Source organism: Electrona antarctica, assembly GCF_951216825.1.
Source record: "Electrona antarctica genome assembly, chromosome: 21".
NCBI lineage: Eukaryota > Metazoa > Chordata > Actinopteri > Myctophiformes > Myctophidae > Electrona > Electrona antarctica.
This window is the reverse complement of record NC_136802.1, coordinates 21,313,280-21,333,743: the sequence shown is the minus strand read 5'-3', so window position 1 is coordinate 21,333,743 and position 20,464 is coordinate 21,313,280. Positions and strand designations below refer to the sequence as shown.

The following is a 20,464-nucleotide window of genomic DNA, read 5'->3' as shown; positions in this document are numbered from 1 at the left end:
TCACGCAAATAATTGCGATTCTATTGTGTTTTTTGCATTGAACACTGGAAGATAATGAATAAAGAATATATTCGCGTTTGCCTGGTTATCAAAAAAAAGGACAGGGCAGATATGACAAATAACTGAAATATATAAAGAAATGACTGACATTCATTATATTTACAGGCTACTTTAAAAAAAAACGGTTAGAAAAACAGCGGAAATGGCTGATCAGCTATTTCAGCTCTTTTTAAATGTATGACCATTTTTCAACAAACGATTATGACGATTATGACAAAATAATTGCGATTATCTCAAATAATTGCGATTAGACGATTATGTAATAATTGTGACAGGCCTACAATCCCGTCTGTTGAGTGAACGCTAAAACTCTGGGAGATGTTAGCTAGAGCACGAGATTACACGCACATACTTTTCTTTGGGTCGACAGCGTGACATCTCAATGAACGCTTAACGCAGAGCTATACCGACTGAGAGCTTAACACAGAACTACTGTCAGTTAACGCAGAGCTATACCGACTGAGAGCTTAACACAGAACTACTGTCAGTTAACGCAGAACTATACCGACTGAGAGCTTAACACAGAACTACTGTCAGTTAACACAGAGCTATACCGACTGAGAGCTTAACACAGAACTACTGACAGTTAATGTAGAGCTATACCGACTGAGAGCTTAACGCAGAACTACTGACAGTTAATGTAGAGCTATACCGACTGAGAGCTTAACGCAGAACTACTGACAGTTAATGTAGAGCTATACCGACTGAGAGCTTAACGCAGAACTACTGACAGTTAACACAGAGCTATACCGACTGAGAGCTTAACACAGAACTACTGACAGTTAATGTAGAGCTATACCGACTGAGAGCTTAACACAGAACTACTGACAGTTAACACAGAGCTATACCGACTGAGAGCTTAACGCAGAACTACTGTCAGTTAACACAGAGCTATACCGACTGAGAGCTTAACGCAGAACTACTGTCAGTTAACACAGAGCTATACCGACTGAGAGCTTAACGCAGAACTACTGACAGTTAACACAGAGCTATACCGACTGAGAGCTTAACGCAGAACTACTGTCAGTTAACACAGAGCTATACCGACTGAGAGCTTAACGCAGAACTACTGTCAGTTAACACAGAGCTATACCGACTGAGAGCTTAACGCAGAACTACTGTCAGTTAACACAGAGCTATACCGACTGAGAGCTTAACGCAGAACTACTGTCAGTTAACACAGAGCTATACCGACTGAGAGCTTAACGCAGAACTACTGACAGTTAATGTAGAGCTATACCGACTGAGAGCTTAACACAGAACTACTGACAGTTAACACAGAGCTATACCGACTGAGAGCTTAACGCAGAACTACTGACAGTTAACACAGAGCTATACCGACTGAGAGCTTAACGCAGAACTACTGTCAGTTAACGCAGAGCTATACCGACTGAGAGCTTAACGCAGAACTACTGACAGTTAACACAGAGCTATACCGACTGAGAGCTTAACGCAGAACTACTGACAGTTAATGCAGAGCTATACCGACTGAGAGCTTAACGCAGAACTACTGTCAGTTAACACAGAGCTATACAGACTGAGAGCTTAACACAGAACCACTGACAGTTAACGCAGAGCTATACAGCCTGAGAGCTTAACGCAGAACTACTGACAGTTAATGCAGAGCTATACAGACTGAGAGCTTAACACAGAACTACTGTCAGTTAATGTAGAGCTATACCGACTGAGAGCTTAACGCAGAACTACTGACAGTTAATGCAGAGCTATACAGACTGAGAGCTTAACGCAGAACTACTGACAGTTAATGCAGAGCTATACCGACTGAGAGCTTAACACAGAACAACTGACGTTAACGCAGAGCTTAACGCAGAACTACTGACAGTTAATGCAGAGCTCTTAACGCAGAACTACTGACAGTTAACGCAGAGCTATACCGAGTGAGAGCTCGAGTGTTTACAAAGGATATTTCACCCCCAAAATGTATTTTTATTTTCCCTTATCAATCACTCGCCCCGTGAAGACTTGAATTCATTCATGGAGATGTACCGTTTCATTCATGGTGAAAGAACAATCCAAACATGAAGAGAATATATTGATGAAAAAAGGGGTCCAGGATTGTTACGGAGAATCCAAAACATAGTTCCATCCAAGTGTATCTACTATCTAGTCTGTATCCTCAACACACACACACACACACACACACTTTCGGGGAAACTTTAGTATTTAAATTACTTCCAGGAAAAACAGCCTCAAGCGAGCGTACAAGCTGTGAGCTTGTAGATGTGACTATTTCCGGAACGCGACACCCGAGCGAGCGTAACAAAGCATAAAATGTCTTAGTTCAACTGGATCTCTTCTCCACTAGTCCTGCATAACATGTATAGTTTTTATTTGTTGACAAAATAGTCAATATATTTAGTCATAATTTGAGTTTGAGCTTAGTTTTAATTTAGTTTTTGTCAGTGAAAAAGGGAATTCGACGAACGAACATTTCTCGACAGGTTTAGTCGACGAAATGAACACTGCTCTGAAGCAATGTGACACAAACTATAATTCTCAGTTAATAGTATTCCCTGTAACAGTTACTGAAACTGAGAGGATACAAATGTAACCATTACATTTACACATAAGGGTCCATTTGGTGATATGTGTACCCACCCAGAGTTACAAATGGATAAATATACACTCAAACATACTGTACATTTTCGGTTTGGGGGGGTAAGTGGCAGGTGGTAGTTTACAGAGTGCTCTGCTGCCATCTAGAGGACACATGTATTACAGCTTCATCTGACTGATTTCCACAGAACTCCTACATAAGAGATGTGGAATGCTACAATCAGTCACAAACAGTTTTCCTGTCAATAACCGATAAACACGTGAAACATCGGGAAGAAAGAAAGGAATGGAATGGAATTTCCCGGTAATGAGAGAGAGGCTTCAGGCATTGCAAAATGTTTTTGTCGTCGTCCCCCACCTTCTTTCTTTGCTTTCTTCCCCCCCCTCAGAGATAATTTTTGGAATGTTTCTCGTCTCGGCCCCTATATGTTCAGCTTTAGCGACGCAACTCATGAACATAAAGTTTATATATGGAGTCCTGTGGGGGTGCATTCCTCAATAATGAAGCCACACAAATAAACAAAAGACCACACTTTCAACTATGGCTACCGCAATGGGACATAAAACATATACGCAATATATATATATATATATATGTACGTACACTACTTCCTTGGGCCCTGGGAACGATGATGAGGTAAGTGCGGAAAAGACGGGTTGTGTGTTGACAAGTGTCTCTGTCTCCTGCTGCGTCTAACATGCTTGTTTACTGGCAGCGGAACCACAGAGAGGACACACACACACACACACACACACACACACACACACACACACACACACACACACACACACACACACACACACACACACACACACACACACACACACACACACACACACACACACACACACACACACACACACACACACACACACACACACACACACACACACACACACACACACACACACACACACACACACACAAGCTGCTTCTGATTAACAGAGCGAGATGACAAGGGAGAGAATAAATTAGGGAGAGAAAATGAAAGAAAGAAAGATAGAGAGAGGCAGATAAAGAGCAAGGTAGATGGAGAGAGAGTGGGGGGAAATTAATTGTATTGTTATAGAGGCTCATTATGGATTTGTGTTGAGGAACATAAACTGACCGTGGAGAAGTTTGTTCTGAGACGAAACGAACCCATTAACGAATACCTCAGGCAATGTGGTATGGCATTGTGCGCACACGGCCACACGCACACTGCCACACGCTCACGGCCACACGCACCATTTTAAACGAGACCAAATAATGTTGTGGACTCACCGAGACAATGGAAGAAAGAGAGAGAGGTATGAGTTATGGCTGCAACGAGCGATTATTTTCACAATCGATCTGTCAATTTCGCTTGCTGTTGAAATCATGAAGGTGAATCAGAATTATTGTACAGTACTTACTTTTTTCAACACATACGGGAATTATATATCACCTGATATTTTATTTGCTCAAGATCTTTAACTCATTGACTGCCTATACTATATAGCATTAGCTGACTATAACCTACAACTGTGCGGCCACGATAATCCCTTCCATAGTATATATGGGCAGTTGAATGTGGCTTGTTTTCGCCCCAAACCTCCAAAAAGCAGAGAACATTATCCTAAACCATCTGAACAATGTTGTGATTTATCACATGATTTCTGGGGTGTACTCTTCTTCGTTGATCCTGGGATCATTCACAGGCTGCTGTAAAGCACCCTCTACTGTAAACCACTGTGAATGGTGTCAACATGAGGATGAGCTCGTAACTACAGAGCTAAAACCTGCGAAGTAATGCAACTCTGGGGAGTGTACGTATAAATGGAACCAAATGGACCCTAAAGCATATTTTTTGTTGCGTGCCAAAAATGGCAGAGAATAGCAGACCTACAAGCCATAACGTGAGAGCTTGTAGGTTGGAAGACTTTAACCCATTTTGTGGCGCGCTACGAGCTTGTAGGTCTGCTATTTTTGAACCAACCGACCAACATTTTTCGTCATAGTTTTAGTTGACGAAATCAACACTGCTCTGCCGATTCCAAAATGAGTGAAATCGGCCGTGGCGACCGAGAACTTTAATCCCCTTGGCTCCATTCGTACACTCTCAAAACTCACGCGCTCGTTTGCGGATGCCCAGCGCACGAGTCGTCCTAACCTGTTTGATGGCGGTCTCGCCGATCTTGTCGGAGTGCTTCCTGATGCTCTCCAGGAAGTCTCGGAGCTGGCACATGGCGGTGTCCCGGATCTCCTGCCTCAGCGTGGGGATGTTGGCGGCCATGATCTTGCAGAAGCGGTAGCCTCCGGCCCTCGGGAGGCACGTGTGCTCCAGCAGCTCCAGGGTCCGCAAGGCCGGGTAGTATCTGCACACAACAATCACAATGGGCTCTATTACAGTGGGTAGTATCTGCACACAACCATCACAATGGGCTCTATTACAGTGGTTCCCAAATTGACACTAACCCATTTTGACCTGAGATCAGATTCTACAAATGTCTTCTACATCCTGACAGTTTTCTGAAAAAGCTATGTTTCTATGTCAGTGGTGTAGAGCACATTTTTCAAAATAGCAGACCTACAAGCTTGTAGCGCGCCACCGTTGTAGATCTGCTATTTTTCAATAGCTAAAGCATAACATAATGCTAACACCAAAAGTGGTTCCCGCCCAAAATGGGTTAATTTCAAGGACCCCCAGTTTGACATGCATATTAGTCTACATACCCCCATTTGATGGCATTTCTATCTCTGGGACCCCAATTTATATTGTAAAAATCAATGTTAATAATTTAACTCTGAGAGTGTAGAAATGGAACTCCATGGTTCCATTTGTACACTCTCAGAGTTACAGTCCCATAAGGGTCCATTATTTTTCCAAACTATCATTTAGCTGGGGAACCCCTGGAACTCCCTCAAGGACCCCACTTTGGGAACCACTGCTCTATTATGCACACGTCATTTTGGAAAAGAACTTGGGCCCCTTCCCTACTTCCTTCACAGGTGTTACCGATGATACTAATGAAGGCTCTGTTCCATTCTGGTCAAACAGAGTCAGGGTGCTGCTGTTGTGCGTGTTGGCTCACTGGAAACACTGCTACACCAGTGGGTCTCAATTAAGTGTCCTTGAGTGGGTTCCAAATGGCCCCATATGGATGTGTAACTCTGAGTGTAACCAAATGGTTGTACACACGGTCCATTGGTTGTACACTCTCCTTGAAACACTCTCCTTGAAATTAAAACGTTTGAGAACCACTGTACACTAAATGGAACAGAGCCTTAAAGCTGCTATGTCAAAATTCTAATGACCTTTTTTTTCAGACAGCCAGCAATAAGTAAAACACTCTGACACATCTAGGGGCCACAATCTGCATTCAAAGATGTTCCTAGAAGCATCGTCATTGGTCGGAAAAAAACCCCGGTCGAAATGAAGTAGACAGGCAAATCGACCAATGACAAAGCTTCTATAGGAAAGTCTTTGAATGCAGATTGTGGCCTCTAGATGTGTCACAGAGACTACATTTATTTTGGAAGCGTTTTACTCATTGCTGGCTGTCTGAATACCAAAAAGAAAAAAGAGGAATTAGAATTTGTATTGCTTATAGCAGCTTTAATTAGTATTGTCGGTAACACCTGTGAAGGAAGTATAGGGAAATGGCCCGGAAGTAGGAAAATTCTGTGTGCATAGAGTCCATTCAGTTGCATTTGTCACACCACAGTTTTACAAAATTAGACTTTTCCCATACGTGTGCGATAGGTTTGAGGTATTCCGTGAGAGGAAAGAGGACAGGGGATAGAGTGAGAGCAAAGTGACAGAGATGGAAAACGGGTTGACCCTCTGTCGTATGGCATTTTATTTTTATTTATTTCAAAGGGCGTGTGCCTGCGTGTTGACTCTGCATGTATATGTGGACACACACACACACACACACACACACACACACACACACACACACACACACACACACACACACACACACACACACACACACACACACACACACACACACACACACACACACACACACACACACACACACACACACAGAGAAAGAGAGAAAGAGAAGTGTATTAGTGAAGATGGACGGACCGTTGGGGAGGCGAGAACTGTGGAGAAAACGCACGCACACATGCACGCACGCACGCACACGCAAATAAATACACACCACAGAGGCACTGAGCAACACGATATCCCCTTGACACCACCCAAACGTCCGTCCAGGAGGGATGTGTGTGTGTGTGTGTGTGTGTGTGTGTGTGTGTGTGTGTGTTGGCTGACCTGCTCCTGTACCTCTCAGCCCAACAGGAGAAAAAAACACCAACAAAGTAATAATTTATGACCCAACAGACTCACTGCTACAGGTCAGCACCAGGACATGGAGGGAGGGAGAGAGAGAGAGGGGGAGAGAGAGAGAGAGAGAGAGAGAGAGAGAGAGAGAGAGAGAGAGAGAGAGAGAGGGGTAGAGAGAGAGAGAGAGGGGTAGAGAGAGAGAGAGAGAGAGAGAGAGAGAGATAGAGAGAGAGAGAGAGAGAGAGAGAGAGAGAGATGGAAACAGGATAGGGAGTGAGAGGGAGAGGGCAGGAGAAAAGGAGAAAAGAGACTGAGCTGAAGGAAAACGAGTGATGGGAGATCGAGATTGGGGAACAGAGAAGCAGTTGTGCGCTCCAGTATTCTAAGTGCATTGGCTCCACCTTGTGGTGGACTGGAGGAACAACAGAACAGTCCACTCCCACGTCCACGTCCACTACTATAAGTAAGCCTTGCCGAGCCGTGAGGCCCATAGGGGCAGGAACCCATCTCCTGTTCATGTAGTGTGAGGCAGCTTGATAAACCAATACATCCCCTGGACATGACGCTAGTATGTCGCAGGGATTTACCCCAATCGAACCCTTGATGCCGAGTGCCAAGCAGCGAGAGCGAGGCATTGGCTCCCGTTTTTATAGTCTTTGGGATGGCACACCCCAATACTCTCAGAGAAGCCCCCACCTTCCAAACCTTCCAAACCTCTCTCAAAACCCATCTCTTCGATATGACTTTACCCAGCTAACTGCAAACCCCCTTGTCTCACCATTATAGATTTTATACCTAAAGCCCTAACCACACCAAAGGGTCAAGACGGTTTTAGCGTTGTCCCTGCTGTGTGATGTGTCTTGTTGCACGTTGACCCACGTTGAGTGAATCAACGCATGGAATTCAATGGCCCAAACCACACCAAAGGGTCAAGACGGTTTTAGCATTAACTCCTTGCAACTGTTTGGACCCAAGGAGTTGCATGGTGCATTGGTGACCCTTTGGTGTGGTTAGGGCTTTAGTCTTAGCCTTTTAGTGGGGTTTTTTTTCCTAATACCGTAGTTATTTTCTTTTGTTGTTTTCTCCGTCCCCCAAATGTAAAGCGTCTTTGGGTACTTAGAAAAGCACTATTTACGTTTTAGATATTATTATTAAGGCCACCGAGTTGGTTCACTTAAAGTAGTCGTTCGCAAACATTTTAATTTCAAAGATCCCATGACTGAGAGTGTACCAAAGAAACCAAATCAACCAGAGACCATTTGGAACTCCCATAAGGACCCCTGAGGATCCCTGGACCCCACTTTGAGAACCACTGATAGAACAGGTTCAAACCTCACTGTTGGATGGGGTTACAAACATCTGACACAATTACATTTAAGTTTTTTTTTATATCCATCGACAGACAGACAGACAGACAGACAGACAGACAAGACAAACCAGACAGACAGACAGACAGACAGACAGACAGACAGAGCGGGGGGAGGGAGGGAGAGAGAGAGAGAGAGAGAGAGAGAGAGAGAGAGAGAGAGAGAGAGACAGACAGGGAGATGGGGAGGGAGAGAGACAGACAGACAGGAGGAGGGAGAGAGAGAGGGAGGAGGGAGAGAGGGAGAGAGAGGGGGAGGGAGAGAGGGAGAGAGGGACAGACAGGGAGATGGGGAGGGAGAGAGACAGACAGACAGGAGGAGGGAGAGAGAGAGGGAGAGAAGGAGAGAGAGGGGGGAGGGAGAGAGGGACGGACAGGGAGATGGGGAGGGAGAGAGACAGACAGACAGGAGGAGGGAGAGAGAGAGGGAGGAGGGAGAGAGGGAGAGAGAGGGGGGAGGGAGGGAGGGAGAGAGGGAGAGAGAGGGGGGAGGGAGGGAGGGAGAGAGAGAGGGGGGGACAGACAGGGAGATGGGGAGGGAGAGAGACAGACAGACAGGAGGAGGGAGAGAGAGAGGGAGGAGGGAGAGAGGGAGAGAGAGAGAGAGAGAGAGAGAGAGGGAGAGAGGAAGACTATGTCTATTTGGGGGGTCTTTGGCATGGAAACGTTTTGGAAACCATGAAATAGGATATCTCTGAGGTGAGCTTCTGTGACACATCATTAGTGTCCTGGTCATGTTAAGAACAGCTCCCACATAGAGACCAAAACTCACGGGAGACGACACTGATTTGTCTCTGATCTGGGTCTTTTGTCTCCGATGTCCAAAAACTGTTGGCGAGCGAAACATCAGGGCTACACTCGTGTAGTTTGAACTCAACGTTAGACGAACTGTATTAATACAGAACCCCACAAGAGAGAAAAAATAAATAAATAAGAGTAATAAGAGTTTCAAATAAATAAAATAGCCATACCTTTTGCTCCTCATCTGCTCCTGTAGTTTGCTGTACATATCGAGAACTGGGGGGAGGGAATAACAATACACACATTATTTGATTTGAGGAAAAGACGTGTGCGTGCGTGCGTGCGTGCGTGCGTGCGTGCGTGCGTGCGTGCGTGCGTGCGTGCGTTACCTGGAAGGCATTGTGTTAGTTTGTCTATAGTAGAAGCGATGTTTCTTTGCTGAAGCCGACACACTTTCAGCTCCTCCATAGACTGAATAAGCTGAATCAAGGAAAGAGAGAGGAGAACATTTACCAATTGTTTCATTGATTAGCCTGGAGTCCTGGTGCAGGACAGCATTGGGCAGCAAACTCTGGAGCATCAACAGTGATTTGCATTTCAAAAAGGGCTAATGCATATTGAAGTATACATTTACATTAATGTATGTGGTTGATAATGACTGTTTAATTGTTTGACTGTTTAGAGAGTTATTCTGTAATGTGGGTGTGTATACTTTTCATGCATTACTGAGAAACTTGATGTACAAATGTATGTGTCGGCTCTCAGAACTCTGTTATTTTGCTGCTGTGTAACCCCAGCCTCAGTATAACTAGGTATCGGTCTTCTTTTTGGAAGCACTGGTATGATGACTGTTTATTATAAAACTGCTGTTTTTATGGGATAGGGGTGTTCCTGTATGTTCCTTGTATGTAGTATTTTATGTTGTCTGTTTTTAACTGGACCTGAGTCTGAATAAATAAAGTTGATTGATTGATTGATTGATTTAATAATCGTTTTCTTTCCCAGTTGTCTTTGATCTTTCCTTTACTGTTATATTCCATTCAATTTTGTTTTGTAAGAAAGTTGTGGCATTAAAGTAATATAGAATATAATGTCTATTTTATTTTTACACAAGATGCCACTGGATAAACAATAAGAGGGTAATTACAACCTGGGAATTGGAAATAATTACATTTCAGCCTGAAAAACATGCTCCCACGTACCCTGGCACCCATTTCAACACAAAGCTAATTCCAGCAGGCCACAACCTGGCCGAATTAAATGACTCTCCGTTGGCCAATCAATGAGCTTACCTCTTTGCCGTCATCCTGGAGACGCTTGTTGGTTTCAGTCACCTGACTCTAAACATACAGAAGGACAGACATGTTGGTTTCAGTCACCTGACTCTAAACATACAGAAGGACAGACATGTTGGTTTCAGTCACCTGACTCTAAACATACAGGAGGACAGACATGTTGGTTTCAGTCACTTGACTCTAAACATACAGAAGGACAGACATGTTGGTTTCAGTCACCTGACTCTAAACATACAGAAGGACAGACATGTTGGTTTCAGTCACCTGACTCTAAACATACAGAAGGACAGACATGTTGGTTTCAGTCACCTGACTCTAAACATACAGAAGGACAGACATGTTGGTTTCAGTCACCTGACTCTAAACATACAGAAGGACAGACATGTTGGTTTCAGTCACCTGACTCTAAACATACAGAAGGACAGACATGTTGGTTTCAGTCACCTGACTCTAAACATACAGAAGGACAGACATGTTGGTTTCAGTCACCTGACTCTAAACATACAGAAGGACAGACATGTTGGTTTCAGTCACCTGACTCTAAACATACAGAAGGACAGACATGTTGGTTTCAGTCACCTGACTCTAAACATACAGGAGGACAGACATGTTGGTTTCAGTCACTTGACTCTAAACATACAGAAGGACAGACATGTTGGTTTCAGTCACCTGACTCTAAACATACAGAAGGACAGACATGTTGGTTTCAGTCACCTGACTCTAAACATACAGAAGGACAGACATGTTGGTTTCAGTCACTTGACTCTAAACATACAGAGGACAGACATGTTGGTTTCAGTCACCTGACTCTAAACATACAGAAGGACAGACATGTTGGTTTCAGTCACCTGACTCTAAACATACAGAAGGACAGACATGTTGGTTTCAGTCACCTGACTCTAAACATACAGAAGGACAGACATGTTGGTTTCAGTCACCTGACTCTAAACATACAGAAGGACAGACATGTTGGTTTCAGTCACCTGACCAAAGAGATTCTATATAAAGAGGTGACATGCAGTCCTTAAATATTTGGAATCACCACTAGATGGCGCAGAGGTAGAGCTGCCGCCATCACTCCAATATGGCGGCAGCGCTTTGTCTGTCTAGCCTATATGTAACACCTCAAACACGCACGTAAACATGCACGGTCGCGCGCACACGTACACATGCATGCGCACAATACTGACTCCAATATGGCGGAGGCACTGTTACTAACTTACTATGGGACTTAATGGGAGTGTCGCCTCTTTATATAGAATCTCTTTGACCTGACTCTAAACATACAGAGGACAGACATGTTGGTTTCAGTCACCTGACTCTAAAGGCCTATTCATACTCCAGTTTTCGGTGATGAGGTGACCACCGCTATCACAGAAGAGTAAGACAACAACATGACGTCACTGAGCCGCGGTGAAAAGCAAACCACCAGCTCTCCCCAGCCCTTCTCTGTATTTACTAACCACCAAAACGGTGGTCTCGAGACTCGCTCTCGAGGGTGGGCGGCCCCCTTGCGGCCTCCCGACGTAAAAAAATAACAAATTCCCAAAACAGAGCAGCGGGAGAACGAGAGAACTTAGGAATGAAATAATAGACACAGCGACAGAAAGAGAGAGACTATATAGAATAGTAAAGGAACTAAAAAAAAAGGACCAGAAAGCACTAGAATAGAGGCAGATAGGAAGTAGGGGTGGGACGATATGGGTACCTCACGATACGATATATGTGGCGATATTAGACCCTCGATAATGATAATATCACAATATTCGATAAATTGCAATTATTGCGATATTCAATATATTTCACCAACGATATATCACGATATGTGCAACTGAAAATGAGGCAAAAATCAGGAATTACTACCGTAAATCCTCAAATATTAATCCGGGCTTTTATTTGTCTCAACCAATTCTGATATTGATATTGGAAGGAGGCAGCTATAAGGAGGAGGCCTATATTTCTACTTTTCAAACTGATCATAATGAATAAGTCATATTTTGTGTCAAGTTAGAACCCATTAAAATGTACTGGGCTCATGTATTGAAACCAAGTCCTCATGAAATATTAAACAGTGCAGTTCACTGGTCATTTTAACTTTTTTTTACAACAATATTGCCTATGGTAATAACATCAACACATCAATTTAACTTGAACAACCAATGTCAATTTGAAGCTATGATTCCCTGCTTTCATATGAGATGAAAATAATAATAATAATATATATAGGCTAACTTCAACTGAAATATACTACCACAGTACCGTGGTCCATCCTATTTATTGCACATTCCAGGACAGGGATGTACAAACTTTTTTCAAAGGGTGCCATATTAGAAAATATCAACACACCCAACGGCCAACTACCTCTCCTTTATTTTAATAATCAAGTATTAGTAAAATCTTTCATGAAATAGATAGGCCTACAATTAATTGTAATTATGGATGAGTCATAATAATCAAATATTCCAATAATTGTTTTTGATTATTATTATTATTAGTAGTAGTAGTAGTAGTAGTAGTAGTAGTATTCATGTTTTAATTATTTGTTTTGGTTGCAAAGGTTGTCATTCAAACCCTGCCCACAGTAACTACAGTTTAAACCAGATGATACTTAATGTGGGTGTAATATTTATTCTTTTCTGCATTGTCAATTTGTCATTGTCAGGACATGGATTCAGTTTCAGTAGGAACCATTTACACAGATTCAGTTTCAGAAGGAAGCATTTAGAGGGCGGACTGTCGTTTCGGTCCGTGCCTTATTTATGTCCCATCAGGACATAAATAAACACACGTGTGTTGTCAGACACCTCACCATGTACAAATCCTTATTATATTACCTAGACTACCTACTTATTACTACTACTACCTACTGGTACCTACTGGTAGTAATAAGTAACGGTCATGTTATACGGACGCTCCGCGGCCCATTTTTCCTCCCGGAATTATCCCCAGTTACAGACGCTCCGCAACCCGTTTTTCCTCCCGGGATTTTATCGATATTTGCCGTCGGTGAATCGATTATTTATCGCGGGATATATATCGGGGATATATATCGCAATATCGATATTTCAGAACACCCCTAATAGGCAGTAGAGAGAAAACAGAGAGGAAAATAATGGACAAATTTGAATAATTGTTGTCCATGGAGGTTAGGAGATGTGAGCACGGTGATGGACTATGAGCGCCGCCATCAAAGCCACCGTTTTGGTGAAGAGGTGACCACCTAAAAGGTGCCCCCTCTTCACCTAAAACTGCCGTCTGAATAGGCACATACAGAATAACAAACATATCGGAGAACATCTCTACCTTGTTCTCTCTCTCTCTCTCTCTCTCTCTCATTACCTTCAGTTTCTGGGCCTCTCCTCGCACTTTGAGCAGCTCAGCGATGGAGTCCACAAAGCCTTGGAAGTGATGGTTGCACATCTTCTCAATCTCTCTGTCGTGGTTCCTGATCCGACCGTCCAGCTTCTCCATGAACAGCCCATGTTCCTGTCCGTCATACACTGACCTGGGGGGGGGGGGGGAGAGAGCGAGAGAGAGAGACAGAGAGAATCAAATCAAGAATCAAAATCATGTTCAGTGGCACATGGGTTTACAGCTGTAAACAGTAGGTGAAATTATGTTGTAGTAGGTAATCCACATATAAAGGAAACAGTCAAGCATAATAAAATAAAGCAACAAATATAGCAAGAAAAAATCTCGCAACTGGAAATGTTTGTATGAACAAGTCCTCATGTGTGAGTGTGATTTGTGAAACGGTGTGAAAGGAGCCCTCCCTGCACTAGCGCTGATTCCTAAACAACATCAATGTGACAATATGATGCTTAAATTAGATTTTTCCTGCAGTTCTACAAACTGGGTGAAATGGGTGCATTTACAGGATGCATCCAGCAGGGGGCAACATATTAACACTTTTTAAACTTGAATAAAGGCTGCAGCCAAAAAACAAGAGTATAGTAAGTACCGGAGAGAATACTGGACAAAAGGAATAAAAAAAACAGGATTTGACATAATCATATGTCATGTAAACACACACACACACACACACACACACACACACACACACACACACACACACACACACACACACACACACACACACACACACACACACACACACACACACACACACACACACACACACACACACACACACGAGGTATAGTGTGTTACATCCACCCTTCCCCTTGTTGACCGGGAAATGCCTGACTTGTACAATAGTGTGACATCACAACAAACTTCCTACACACATGCAGTTCCATTTTTGGCACCTGTGCGCGTGAACGTGTGCGACCGTGTGTAGTTCTGCCAAGGTCCATAGTCCTAACCACCACAGGCTTAAACAAACAAGCACGGGTGCTACCTACAGGAGTTCTCCCGGACGGTGACTGCTCCATTGTCAGCAGCATCATGACTCATGCATGACTAGGCCTGTCACAATTAGAGCCCGACCGATGCCAATTTGGAGAGTCCTAGACCCCCAATTATTGATTTTGACCAATATAATGTCAAAAAGTGCAACATTGTCTAATCAATTTGAAAACATTTGGCATCGACCAGGTTTAACGGTGATGGAGATTAGCTGGTAACAGACGGACGGACAGTACGGACGGAGTGTAAAATATACTCTCTTATGCCTTCGGCCTGGTGGAGACAATAAGCCGTGCTGTAAAAACGTCGCAATTGCAATGCCGTATTGATTATCGATCGATTCGACCAATGCAATAATTGATCCATTTTCCTCAATAAAGCCAATACCACAAATCCCTAAAATACCATGTTCTTGGTAATGGGAGCAACATGAGCAATGAAGCGGACTTGACCGATGACTCTGAGGCAGAGTCCTGCACGGGTCCAATTTTCGAAACCGGTCAATAATGGTGATAATCACAACACGTGAAATGCTACGATAAGGATGCAAGGATTCGGCCGTGATGTCACTGCTATGCAACACGGAAGTAGCACAGCAGCAGAAAACAGAACGCCATTATGAAGGAATCGGCAGTGATGTGACATCACTGGCGATTCCTTGGGCATGTGATGGACTTAACTTGTCTTCGCTGTTGAGAAGCACCCAGCTGCTGTTTATATAAAACATCCTGCAGTGCGCTCTGATTAAAATGTTAACCCGCCAAGTTTTGTTGCGTTCCGCCCATCCCCGCACCCGTTAACTTATAAAAGCATATTTTCCCACCCGTTTTCACCCATCAAACTCTGGTACCCACGGGGTATCCGCGGATACCTGACCCGTTGCAGGACTCTGCTCTGAGGCCCACTACAGGAAGACACAGAGCAAGCTGTTCTTCCTGAGGAGGCTCGTGTGCTTCAATGTGTCATCAGATGTAGTCTGCAGGAGCCAGACAGCGTTGTGTGCTTCAATGTGTCATCAGATGTAGTCTGCAGGAGCCAGACAGCGTTGTGTGCTTCAATGTGTCATCAGATGTAGTCTGCAGGAGCCAGACAGTGCCGTATGCTTCAATGTGTCATCAGATGTAGTCTGCAGGAGCCAGACAGCACCGTGTGCTTCAATGTGTCATCAGATGTAGTCTGCAGGAGCCAGACAGCGTCGTGTGCTTCAATGTGTCATCAGATGTAGTCTGCAAGGAGCCAGACAGCGCTGTATGCTTCAATGTGTCATCAGATGTAGTCTGCAGGAGCCAGACAGCGCTGTGTGCTTCAATGTGTCATCATGTAGTCTGCAGGAGCCAGACAGCGTCGTGTGCTTCAATGTGTCATCAGATGTAGTCTGCAGGAGCCAGACAGCGCCGTGTGCTTCAATGTGTCATCAGATGTAGTCTGCAGGAGCCAGACTGTGTCGTATGCTTCAATGTGTCATCAGATGTAGTCTGCAGGAGCCAGACAGTATCGTATGCTTCAATGTGTCATCAGATGTAGTCTGCAGGAGCCAGACAGTGTCCTTGTCTTTCTTGTGGGTTGTCGGGGGATAACATCGACCCAACACCAGCACAAGGGAACTTTGTGTTGATGCTACTATAGACAATGCAGCGAGGGAGGAGTTAAACTGGACAGACTGGAGGTGGCAGTGGTGGGAAAAGTACACACATTTTTAGTATCAATATTGCAATGTATAAATACTAAAGTCGCATTTTCAAATGAATAAAACAATATTTTTGAAAATAGCAGATCTACAAGCTTGCAAGCATGTAGATCGTCCATTTTCAAATGGCCAAAATGTATATAGGGCTGAAGTGGTTGATGTAATAATAAAAATCTAGAAAATAACTAGTAGCTAAAGTTGTCAAATAAATGTAGTGGATGTGGACGATGTGGATGTGGACACCTCGTGACATCACGCCTCATGACACGCTCCATATATGGCTGTCTCCAAATATCTCGGCCTGACATCATCAAACCCTGTACACACAATACCCGCTATACAGTATATGGCCATGATGAACCCTGGACATACCTGTTTTTCATCATCACCTAGATTTCCATATATGAAGATCACTAACCTCATCAAACCCTGGATAGCCATACATGCCATGGTTTGACATACTAGATCTGCATATATGGAGCCGGCCAGCAACTCTACATCTGACCTCATCAGATTAATAATTGAACACCTGCTTCTCAACTGTGCCGTATTAAGAAGCTCTGTTGTTTCAGCACGTTATCACCCTCAGGGCGTCTTACCGGTAGATTATGAAAATAACTACATACATTTTACAAATTCTATATCGATTCGATAAGTTGATAAAAAACAAAAGAAAATAAAAGCCTACTAGAGTTAACTTAAGTGAGTTACTGTAGAGGTTTCAATATATTTTCAGTTAATTGCCCAGCGGTATCATCTCCTCCTACCACAGATGTTTGGTTCAGACTCATGACCAAAAACTGTCCTAAAGAGAGTAACTTCTCTTCAAAAAACAACAAAATAAACAACAGCATCAACAACAAAAGCCTATTTTCTGTTAACGATGGGCTGCGTCAGAATTTGAGAACTTGGCAGGGAGAGTGACTGTGCTGTGTGCTGTAAGACAAAAATCAGTTTCTGGGAAACTGCTGTCATTGTTATATCATCATCACAAACAGCTGTGCATATTAATGCGTGTGAGAGAGAAAAAACAGTGTGTGCATGCTGGATGGTCACTGGGGCCATGTTGCTGATGCTGAGACAGTTGTTTCTATTTAGAGTCTCAAACCACATGTCTTCCTCAAGAACAAGAACACACACAACCAGAGTGTATAGAGCTGGAGTGGTGTGGTTTCTCTGTGTGTGCGTTCGTGCGTGCGTGCGCCAGGAACAGTGCGAACAGTCAGGTGTGACAGGAAGGAACGAAGAAAATGCCCGCACTCAATATATGTCCTTTTCACATGATTTTATTTACCTCTGACATTAAGGTGTGACAGGAACAATATTTTATGTATGGATAGTTACCATGCACAATGCAACAATTCCATTGAGTCAATTCCATAGACTGCAAAGAATTATTCATATTTTTTGATAACCAAGTGAGCATAATTAAATCACAAAGAGGTTATGATGCCAAAGAAGGTCTAGACGTTATTCTACAAAAGTGACAACAGAACTATAAGGCGACAGAAAGACAAATAAAACAACCTCAGCTGGCGCGATACAGCGCATTCTGAGCTTGATTGGCTATTTGCACCACTTCTGTGTGTACGCACGTCTGTAAATCCACATAACGCGAGAACCGTTCTCCCCACCGACAAATTTGACACACATATTCCACACCACCACAGGGAGTGCAGTGCCGAGTGTGGAGTCGGTCAGATACACGGTTGTCCAGATCCACCACAAAAGGCTCTGGTCAGGCTCTGCCAGTGGACCTAATGAGCCGTCCCCTCACCTGTAGAATTTCCAGCCTCTGCCTCAGCCAATTGATTGCCATTCCCCACACCTGTCTTCAGACACAGGCAGACAGATATAGAGATCTCCATATATATGGAGACAAAAAGGACACAGGAGACAAGACGGTTAAAACGGGTGCTATGACAATGGGTATTGCATGCTACGTTCCCAACTTGCATCGTTCCCAAAGTAGGCCGGTGGCCAACAAGCACAGGTCTAGTTTAAGTAGATAGGGCTTAAGTACAATGTCAATTTACAATATCCAGCGCATTGATAGTTCATTACGACATGGAAGGCGGGACAATGTCACTGTTCTCCGTTCACTACTCACTAGCCGAGTCAGTAGTTGTTCAGATGTCGGCGTTCAAATTCCCTCCACCTCACCGGCCTCCTACCTGTGGCATTTAGTTATGTAATGGGTGATTCTGTGATTATAATATTTACTAGATATTACTAGTGCTACGCAGCAACGCAGATCTGAGTAGGCTTGCAAATTCACGTTACGTGGTCCTCATGTCTCTCTCCCCCATCTTCTTTTTCTCTCCCCCCTCTCAAACTCTCTCTTCCTTATGCGTTATTTCTCTCTCTCTCTCTCTCTGCCACTTATATTGGCTCATGTAGCACAAAGGTTATGCAAAGCTCAGTCCCCCTCTCTCTCCCCCCTCTCAGTCTCTCTCTCTCTCTCTCTGTCTCTCTCTCTCCCATTCTACCTTTCTCTCTACCTTCCTACCTCTTTTGAACAATCAATCAAAATGGCTAACGGACGGTTCCCACTTAATTGGCTCTTAAGTGGCACAAACAACCTTTATCTTGTGCTCTGCTCTGGGGGGGAGGGTTATGATCTCAGATTGTGTACTGTATGTTGCACAGGTAATCTGTAATATCACATGTGCAGAGCCACACCGCCAGACTAAAAGCTTTGCAATAAATGGTAAGGGTCAATCCTGATCTGAAGAGTCTTAATGAATTAGGCATGTATAGCAGAACTCTTAATTCAGAGCGACTTACAGTAGGCAAGAACACCACAAGGTTATTACCTTGTGTTTTCATCAAATGCATAGAAACATCTAGGATCATCATAATGAAACCAATAACCTGGCATCAGTCTAACAGTAGAATATACGTACATTGAAAATATAAACACTATAGGATGCCAGTCCAATAATGACATCGGTCTACATAACATGCCATCTTAATTACATTTTTAGCCGCCCTTTGCATAAGCCTGCAAGGTTGTCAACGTTAGGGCAAGTGCTACGGGCTTAGGGGTGAGTCTTCAGACTATGGTGGAAGAGTGGGAGTGAGTCTGCAGTTCTAATTCACTCTTCGCTAAGTCCCACCCAAGCCCGTTGTTGGCCAATACCACGTTAGCGACGGTTACTAAGGTAGGATACTGGTCACGCTTGCATGCTGGTCAAATACCTGGCTCTCATAGACTTCCATTGTAACGGGGAAACAGCTCTCAAAGTCAGTCAGTTAGCACATAAGCGAACACAACAAAAGCTGATTCTGACAGTTTATGACCTCAGGAAAACTCATGCCGTTTTATTTTCGTCTTTTTATAGATTTATAAAGTTGGTTGGAGATATACAGTGAAGCGGTTCTGGTGTTCCCAACTCTCGTTTGTAAACAAGTCGCCATGCTGTTTGAGATGCACCCAGCTGCAGTCCCAGACATTTCTCCTAAAGTGTCTCCCTCAAACGCGTCCAAAATTGTGTATGGTGTTTGCGACAAGTGGACGAGATCAAATACATTTGTTTACATCCAACGGCCTGGATGGAAGGCTGAGACCGAGGCTACTTCAGAAGTGGGTGTACAGATTTGGACCAATCAGATCGTTTTGTAGGCAAACCGGAACTTCTTTCCACACAAACTTGTCAGGGTTGCCAGGTCTGCTTATTTCCCGCTACTTTTGGCTTAAGGCTAATAATTAGTGTATGTAATACATTACCAAAACATTAATTATCATAGACATAGGCCTACATAGTATTTATAATGATAAATGCATACAATCTTTTTATTATGATTATATATGGTCATATTATTGTTTGTTTTGGCTTGTTTTTCTTGATTTGGCTTTAAGAGTTGGCTTGTTTTTGGAGGTGAGTTGGCTTATTTCTCTCACACAATGTGGCAACACTGAAGTCAAAACAAAAACAAGACAACTTTAACATTTTTTATTAAAAATAAAACCGCAGTTTTCCTGATGTCATAAACGGTCAGAATCAGCTTAGTGTTCTAAAAGAGTGACTTTGAGAGCTGTTCCCCGTTACAATGGAAGTCAATGAGAGCCTATTTTTATTTCTAATATGTACTATTAAACTGCACAACG

General features: G+C 43.5%; 1 protein-coding gene across 3 annotated transcripts in view; it reads right to left on the bottom strand.

Moving 5' to 3' along the window:
• exoc6b (exocyst complex component 6B) overlaps positions 1–20,464 on the bottom strand; it is a 142,726-nt gene that overhangs the window by 111,930 nt on the left and 10,332 nt on the right. For all 3 annotated transcript variants that reach the window (XM_079491205.1, XM_079491206.1, XM_079491207.1), the window contains exons 2-6: positions 13,638–13,803; positions 10,296–10,343; positions 9,393–9,483; positions 9,234–9,279; positions 4,770–4,974 (exon numbers count right to left, since the gene is read on the bottom strand). In XM_079491205.1, coding sequence (XP_079347331.1) covers positions 4,770–4,974; positions 9,234–9,279; positions 9,393–9,483; positions 10,296–10,343; positions 13,638–13,803 — 556 coding nt within the window. The remainder of the gene's footprint in view (positions 1–4,769; positions 4,975–9,233; positions 9,280–9,392; positions 9,484–10,295; positions 10,344–13,637; positions 13,804–20,464) is intronic.